This window comes from Poecilia reticulata, linkage group LG19 (genome assembly GCF_000633615.1).
Source record: "Poecilia reticulata strain Guanapo linkage group LG19, Guppy_female_1.0+MT, whole genome shotgun sequence".
Taxonomy (NCBI): Eukaryota; Metazoa; Chordata; class Actinopteri; order Cyprinodontiformes; family Poeciliidae; genus Poecilia; species Poecilia reticulata.
The window spans coordinates 9,202,209-9,211,291 of NC_024349.1; the positions used below are offsets into that span (position 1 = coordinate 9,202,209).

Below are 9,083 nucleotides of genomic sequence, written 5' to 3' on the forward strand. Positions count from 1 at the left end.
TTGTGCATAAAATCACAGTTTAGAAACGCTGATAGAAATGTCTTTAAAGAGAACTTTATATGTTTTATATTTATGAGAAAGGAACGATGTAAACTCACTGCTTCCTTTGTCAGGGCCTCACATGTCTGACCTTCTGGAAACGTCCGACCTCCATTATCCACACTGTGTCCTTTTGTCGCACTTTGTATTTGGTATTTATTAAACTCGTGGCATTAGATGTTAATAATTGAGCTTCAGAATTGCTTGCAGGCAGTTTTATTTCTAGCATTTAGCTCAGGAACTGCCATCTACTTTAATATATAACAGAAATATCATTTATGTACTGTTAATACCAGTTCTCTGCAGATTTTATTCACTTTCCTTGCCGTTTACAGGAACATGCAAGCACATGAGGTAACAGCAGACGCTGTTTTGCAACAGGACCTCGTTTCACAGTGCCCACATCTGTTTAATGTCATTTTTCCTGTGTTTGTACAAACATCATTGCACTTAATGAACTGGTTGTTTGACCTTTACCCGGGCTGTTTGACCTTTAGCCAGTATTCTCACTCACCCTTCACCACACATCATTAGTCTGCTTTTTGTTTGTCCTTTTAAAGTACATGTCAAACTCAAGGTTCAGGGGCCAAATCTGGCCCGCTGTAACTATTTATGAGGCCCTCGAGACTCTAAGTTACATCAATAAGTCTCTCCAGTTTTTCACAAATCAGCAGAATTCATGCAAAAACAATTTTTTTTCTGATTTTACAGCAATTTTTTCTCAAAATTGGCCAAAAACATTTTGCTGCCTCAGCTGTACTTGATGTCAAGTTGTAGTCAGTGATCATGATCGATGCAGTGATTTAAAAAAGGTCACTTTTAACATCATATATTAGTGCAAATATTGTAAAAATTCCTTTTTTACAATATTTATAAAAATATTTAGAAATATTTGAAATTCCTTTCAAATATTTCTAAATTAGCTCCACAATTTTTGATTTTGATAGCAAAAAAAAAAAAACAACACAAAATCAATCAAGAAATCCTGGATGGACTGAAAATGTGTTCAATATTATTTCATTTTAAGCAATACTTATTGATATTTTAACAGTTTAATAGTTTCTATCGGTACATAAACCGGCCTTTTACGAATGTTCAGATTTTTGATATGACCCAAAACGAAAATGAGTTTTTATTGTTTTAAAGGAAAAAACACAGTAAGGATTTACAGTTATGAAATGTAGATCAATAAAGAAGGAGGCTGTTTCCCCCCCCAATGTTTTAATTATAATTATAAACTCTGATATCATTCAGTATGTTAATACTAAAGTTATTTTCCCTCCTTTGTTTCTGCTGAGTCACAGACGAGCTTATTTTACCGAATCATTCAAGCGATGAAGAATGTTTGTCGTTGACACAACACAACGACTTCCAAGAGCCGAGCTTTGATGTGCTTCCTGTTAAAGGTGTTTCCCCTGCCACTCCCATTAATGACGACCACAAACAGTGTTGCATAAATATTTTTCTTAATTTTTCTTCAGTCTGCTGCAAAGCTGAAGGACATACTTACCCCTGGTGGAAATTTACCACCCCTGCATGCAAAAATCTCCCCAAATAATTCAGAGAGATGCTGGAGTATGTGAGTAAATTAGAACAGCTGTAATGCTCCACATGGGAATGTGAATCTGTCGGGTTTCTCTTTGGCATTCAGACAGTAACACCAATGGCTGCATTTCTGCTCAGGAAACATTAAACAAGTAAACAGACACTTGATGAGATGTGACAACCTGTCATTACCGTCACACGCCTCATCTGTTTCTCTCTCCTCCTGCTCATCATTAGTGTTTTCATCATTAGTATTTTCATTTTGTAAGATTTCCTGCTTAACCCCAAAATGTACTTCACTGTAAAAAGCCTGAGCTGCATTTAGTTGTCAACTATCTTCTTCTCTTTAAGTCAAATACATTTAGTGAGTTTTAAATTTTGAACCTAAATGTGTGAGTTTGTGAAAAATAAACTTACAGCAGTCAGTTGTGTTAACTTTTTATTAATTTAGTTTTTAGTTTAGCACTTAAAAATACTGAAAGAAGAAAAAGTCAGGAGTGGGAATCATTTTCCAGAATGCTTAGTGGCGTATTTTTGTATCCTGAGATGGAAGTGCGTTACATTGATCTGACTCTTGTGTTATTAAGGCAAATGTTTAGACAGTTTGCAGATCCTGAGGATAATATCCTGTTACATTAATAAAGGATTCTACACAAAAATAAGCTTCCAGAGGCTCCTGAGCAAAACTGTCACTTTAACTTGATCATTAATCACATGACAGCCGTGGCGGGAAAAGTGCATCTCTGATGGAGGTCAAAATCATCGAGCCGAGCCCAGACCAAGACCGAGAATCAAACCAATTCAAGACATTTTTAAAAATCCATTACTATAAAAATTAGCATCCTCAAAGTTCAAGACTAACTGTTTGCACTGGTGCACTTTGCTATTTCCATTTAACTCAAACTGGTATGCAAGTAAAACTGAAAGTACATACCACTTGTCTCATAAATCTGATTAGAAGTAAAACAGAAAACCAGACATCCAACCTGTCAGCTGCCTCAGCTGCAGGTGGTTGATTCTTTGCTTTCCAGGTTATGAGGAAACCTGAATGTTGAAAGCATCTGTGCAAGTCTGGACTGGGTTCTTGTTTTGATGATGGAGTTTGTGTTTACTTTGCATTTGAGTTTTTCAAAATTTGTTGAGTCAGCTGAATGAGGAGGAACTGAGGAGAGGAAGCATTTCTTGGAAAGTAGATCAGATGTTTCCTGAACTCACGTTAGCTAACCTAACACTGTCTCTCTGCTTCGTTTGGGCTGCAAGCTTCTGCTTTTTTAGTGAAGGTTTATACATGAAATAAATTTAGGAGTCCCACAAGATTAGTTTCTCTTAAAGTTGCCGAATGTAGCTTTTATTTAAAAAACAAAGATTTTTCTCACGTATTTGTGGAAACTGTCTCCATGTCATGATAGTTTGGTCTAAAACAGATAATCTCATCTGTCAAAAATGAAACAAAACAAAACGGAAATCAAGCTCCTCTGTTTGCTCCCAGTGCAAGAAACAACCAACCAGAGCTCTGCTACTCATAATGTCATGTGACTGCAGCTTTTCCCATCAGCAGATCCTACTGTGAATGCTAAGACTAGTTAGCATAACCACTGATAGCTGAGGGTTAACGGACTTTCTGTAACGGTAAGTTGTTTCTCAACCATTAGCACATTTAGCAGGGCGTTCTCATGGTTGATTGTCAGCGCTAAGACCCTCCTCCTGACTCTGATTGGTTGTTTTTTGGTATCAGAATGGTTTTAATTTAGCCACACAGGAGCATGAAAAGCCTGTTTAAGTTATCAACACTGATGCCAACTGAGTTGAGGCAGGTGAGGCCTGCAGGGCTTCAGGTGCTTTTGGCTGTTTTGTGATGCAGGGTTTGAGTTGGGCACTCCTGGGTGCGATCATCACTCTTTCCTCCTCCTAACGGCTCCAACCACTGGGAGGCGGGATGAGCGCCCTGCCTTCCCCTCAGTCCTTAAACTTTACGATTTAGCAAATTGCCAATATTGAGTGCATTCTGAGTCTACTGTCATTTACACTATGTCAGCATAGCAGTCCAATTTCTTATATATTCAGTGTTTGAATATATAAAAGCTGATATTAACTCTCTATTGGGGAGAGTGCGGTACCACTGGAAAGGTGGTTCACCCAGGGCACCACACAGGCTGGGACCGCCTCTGGCTCCACTGCAGAAAACATCTTTAAAATGTTTTCTAAACTGATATTTCATGACTTCATTTCTCAACCATTCAAGAATGTCTTTGGGTTCCAGCTCTTTTTCTCTTACATCATGCTGTCATGAGAAGTGGATTGCGTTTTATAATGTTTTCCTTCTGCATTTCTGAAAATGAAAAATGTGTTTATTTCCATTAAACCCACGATTTGAGAAGAGGTGGATGTTACTTTTCTACATTAGCTGGGTATTTAAGTGGCAATAAACGTTACTTACAACTTTTATTTATATTTTTACCCCAACATGAAATGAGTGACTGTAGCTTTTATTTTTATTTTTTTACAATAAAATTCATACAAAAAATGTAATAAACCTCACAACCTGACCTCCCAGCTCTTAATAACATTAAAGCTTTAATCAGGACATAAACAATGACTGGAGACTAACTCCTGCTGGATGTCAAGTCCTTGTTTTGCTGTTGAACTAACAGTTTTATCCCAATCATCTTCGTGGAAGAAGCTTCTGTGCATTTTGCTCAAAGTAGAGAAGAAACGGACCTGAAAAGGCGTCAGAAACAGAAATCTGTTAAACCCATAGGAGCTTTTCTTCTGTCCAGACATCCATGTGATGCAAGAAGGAATAAAACTCACTGAAAGATGGATCCGGTCAGTTCATCGACGAAACCGCCTGAGCAAAATCAAACACAGTAAAACGTTACATCAGATAAAAGAAAAGAAAAGAAAAGAAAAGAAAACAGCAGCAGAAGTGAGATAATTCACCTGGAGTGCAAACGGTGTCACACAGGATGGGGCAGATGTAGCAGGACGAGCAATCCTGGACAGAAACACAGCAGAATGCCGTCAAACAGAAATAATCTGCAGAATAAGAAAATCATTTTTCTGCTCAGGACTTTCTGAAGGTTCTCACTTCGCAGCGCTCACAGTGATCCGACTCGTCTCCCTCCGCACACGGACACTTATCACAGAGCTCAGAGCAACGCTGGAAGAAACAGTTTTACAGTGCAGAGTGAGAAACGGATGGACGACACTGCGCAGCCGGTACCAAGTAAATACCGGACCTGGATCGCAGATACCGATACTTTTCATCTAAGTTTTATGCATCATCAAACTTCTGACTTTTAGGAGTTTTTCTGCTTTTTTCTTTGATTTATTTTATTCAATCTTAGGACAGAATTAGGACAAGATTTAAGTGCGTCAACAAAATACTTTAAAATAATTTCTGTGAATTTTTTTCTAAAAGTTTTAAAAATTATAATTTTGGGGGGCAGAGAAACTAAATAAACTTTAAAAAAAATACAAAAATGAAAAAAATTTTAAGAGAAAATCTGATTAAAAGATTCAACAGAAACAGCAAAAAAAAAAAGAAGTTAATTGAGACGTTTATAAAAGTGTAAAAAAATACTCTTATACCTCGCAGATGGAGCAAACGCTGCACAGCGATCCAGAGTGGAACTGCTGCTTGTCTGAAGTTTCCTCCTCTTCGTTTGTCTCATCGGCGTCATCTGCTGTGTTTTCCTCTTCATCTAAACCCAACAGAATAAAGAAAAAAAAGTTTATTCATTTGACTTACAGAGTAGAAGACAGTAGACACAACTAAATGAGGCTCAAATGTTTTACAGTGTAGTTAATGCAAAGAAACAAACACATTTAGTCCAAGTTAAGACACATGAAGACAAAGTCAAAGAAAGGCTAGAGAAGAAAGCCGTGTTGCATAATGTTGGCTGATTTGGTCTCAGTTTCAGCTCAAACTCTTTTCTCTGTTCTTTCCTTTTGCCTTTTATTTATTTCTGGTTTCCTCTGTATGCCTGTAGTTTATTCCTCTTGGGTTCAACGTTTCCCCTTTCTGTGCTGGTTCAGCTCCCTCTGTGCTAATTAGCCTCCTTCCTTCAGGAACCTCCACTCAGCAAACCCGCAGCTGTTCAGCGTTCCCCTAATTAGACTCACTTGGTTTCCATGTCACGGATTAAATCTCCTCTGTATTGAAGCTCCCTGGTTTCCGTTGTTCTCTGCTCATTTCTTTCATTGTTTCTGGTTCTGAAAGTTTTATTTTCTGTTATTATTAAAACCCTTCAGCTCACCATGTTGCTCCCAAACTCCTGTATATGTTTTGGTCCATAACATTTTTGCCATAAACCGACCAGAAATAAATTCCAAACTAACTCAGAAATGTTAGAATAATTGTTGTTGTTAGACAAGCAGACGCAGTTTTTTTCTGTCAAAACTAAAAAGTTATTTGTTCAACAAAGATGGCTTCTATGCTCACTCACTGCACAAGACTCCACTCCTGAAGAAAAAGCATGATGAAAATCGTTTACACTGCAAAAACACAAAGTCTATATAGAAGCTTGTGTCCTTAAGAAAAAGTTTGTGTTCTATTGGCAGATAAATTAACTTACAACATGGTGAAAATGTCTTATTATGAGTTAAATAATCTGCCAATGGAACCATTATTTACAAAAAAACCCATTTATATCTTACTAAAAAGTTACAATAATTTTGTCCTATTTCCTACAGCCCTGGAAAATCTCCTGGTTATTCCAAGGAATATTGACTTCTGAACTGAGTTAAAACATTAGTATTGTTGTTTCTAAATGATTATGAATTGGTTTTCTTTGCATTATTTGAGGTTTGAAAGAGTTGCATCCCTGCATTTCTCATTTTCTGCAAATAAATACTAAATTTCAGACACATGTTGTCAGTAGTTCATAGAATAAAAGAACAATGTTAATTTTACTCAAACATAAGGAGTAAAATCAGAGAAGCTGATTGTTCCAAGTGTTTTTTTTTCCAGAGCTGCATCTGCACTAGAAACTAGACAAAAATACTTTGTATTATTTTGTGTTTTTGCAGTGAACATTTAACTGAAACAATAAAAGTTGGTCAGAATTGAAAACAATGGATGCCACAACACAAATGATGCTCAGAGGAGGAAACGTTCTGGATGTCATCCCTAAAACAGAAACAGTAAAACTTGGAAATGGGAAAATTAAAGTATTTATTGTTTTAGCATTTAATTCTGTGAGGCTTTATGTAACTCCAGGAAGGACTTCTGATGAAAAAATGAAGGTGGATAGTTTTAAAACAACGTCTTCCAACAAAAATCATCAAAAAAATTAATTTATTCAACTTGAAATAATTCATAAATCTTCAGAATAAATCAGAGTTTAAAGAAAGAACCAAACAAAACCTTATAATTTAGATGTTTTTGTTTATTAATGGGTTAAATTTATACCTGAGAAGGTCGAAACAGGTTTTCTCCATAATGGCGGCATTATATTACCGTCTGATTTTTGATAATTATTCAGTCAGTAAGTTACACATATAATTAAACTGAGATGAGATGTAGGATTAAATAGGTGTTCACTTCTTCCTGTTGCTTTTTCAGCCAGAAAAGTGTGAATTTCAGCATTTCAGTTATCATTTTTATTACCATTTTACTGTTATTCCACGTTATTCCCAATAACTCAGTTCAGAGTAATTTGGTTTGATTTGTGTTTATGGATTATAAACATCTGGTTTAAATGTCATGTAAAAGGGAAAAAATACTGACTGTCAAACATGTTGAATAGTTTGGATCTTACCCAGCAGCTTATGTTTAATAATCAGAGGCAGACATGTTTAGTGACTGTTTATCATTCTTTTTTTTTTAATTTGGCAAACAGAAAGCAGATTAAAAACGTTTTAATCTAAGTGAGACGTTTTATTTTAGACTCACCAGAGCCTTATGGAGGCTCAGAAATGAACAGAACAAAGACGGGAGCAGCTTGATAAGCGGCTCTATTTCTGGACTGAAATGTGTGACGGCGGTTGGAAAGCAGCTGGAGGGACTTCAGCAGCGCCAGACTAAATGTCCGCTCACATGACTGCAGATTAAGAGTTTATGCTCAGAGTTTATGATAAGAGGAGAAGTTAGAGTCCTGAAGATGTTTATGCTCTGTAAAGGTGGGATGGAAAGCAGCCGTACCTTCTTCATCTTCAGCAGGATGATCCTCTGCTTCCTCTTCCTCAGCGTCGCCTTCCTCTTCCTCATCTTCATCGTCTGCAGCTTCATCATCATCCTCTTCCTCATCATTAGCTACTTCATGGTCTGCAGCCTCGTCGTCTTCTTCGTCATCCTCTTCCTCTTCACTTCCGTCATCTGACTCTGATGCTTCATCTTCTTCCTCATCGTCATCTTCCTCCTCTTCTCCATCGCTTTCATCATCTACATCTGCAGCCTCTTCCTCTCCTTCCTCCTCTTCTTCCTCTCCTTCCTCCTCATCCTCCTGTTCTTCTTCAGCTTCCTCCTCGTCAGTTTCTTCTTCATCCGCCGCTCCTACCTCTTCGTCTTCCTCAGCACCTTCCCCATCTTCATCCTCAGCTTCCTCTGCATGTCTTGTGTCCTCTTCCTCCTCTTCCTCCTCAGCCACATCCTGGGCTAAGCCAGAGTGTGGAAGCTGCAGCGGCGACAGCACCAGCAGGAGGGCGACTACCCAGCTTCGTATGAAGGCCATGATGGAGCAAAAGCAAACGACGTCCAACTGTCTTTGCTCAGATCTTCCAAAACTTCCTGTTTTGAATTAAATTAGGAAAGTAAGAAAAGTTTTGTCAGGCTGCAGAGGGGCAGCGAGGGGAGGGCCGGGAGCAGAGAGCCGGCAGTGTGCTGGGAACACAGAGGGACAGCAACGTGCAGCTGCAGGCCGGTGAGTGACAGAGGCACATGCCTGGGAAGAATGATCCTCATGTCCTTAGCGGTGCATCATGGGAACGAACGCCTGCTCAGGCTCTGTCCTGCATGAGGCAAAGGAGGACAAAAAAAGCACAAGCTGGAAAAAGACGGAATAATTATAGATATTTGGTAATTTGAGATACTCTTTGATCTATTCTACTTTTTTTTTCTAACAAAAGTTTTGCTTAAAATGATTGAAACCACAAACCAGTTATACAGCAACTAGTTATATTTAATAACATTTAGGTGAAAATGTATTTGTAGGAGTATTTTTACTACGCTGTACTTTGTACTTTTACTTGAGTAATTTTGTTATGAAGTATTTCTGCTCTTACTTGAGTAAATGTTCTGGATTTTCAACCCACTGAATGAAAAACAAGTTTTAACCAGAATTTAACCAGACACAGAGACACACCTGCTGTTTCTGTTAAAGCTTCATCAGTTTTTTATTGACATAAACTAAATTTGGGAAAAAAAAAATGTTTTGTTACCTATATAAATTATTGCAATTTGTGTCTTAAAATACCAACATTTCCATTTAACTTTATATTTTGGTTCATCTGATGATGTGATTTTTAAAAATGAAATGATTGATGTTTCGATCAGTTAC

At 37.6% G+C, this 9,083-nt stretch overlaps 1 protein-coding gene across 1 annotated transcript; it reads right to left on the bottom strand.

Moving 5' to 3' along the window:
* Positions 1–4,013: 4,013 nt before the first annotated feature.
* Positions 4,014–8,472, bottom strand: LOC103481419 (sarcoplasmic reticulum histidine-rich calcium-binding protein-like). The gene is made up of 6 exons (XM_008436823.2): positions 7,730–8,472; positions 5,176–5,288; positions 4,673–4,744; positions 4,525–4,579; positions 4,396–4,432; positions 4,014–4,302 (listed from the first exon to the last, which is right to left on the bottom strand). The coding sequence occupies exons 1-6, from the start codon at positions 8,256–8,258 to the stop codon at positions 4,281–4,283; spliced, it is 828 nt and encodes a 275-aa protein (XP_008435045.1). The 5' UTR covers positions 8,259–8,472; the 3' UTR covers positions 4,014–4,280.
* Positions 8,473–9,083: the final 611 nt, after the last annotated feature.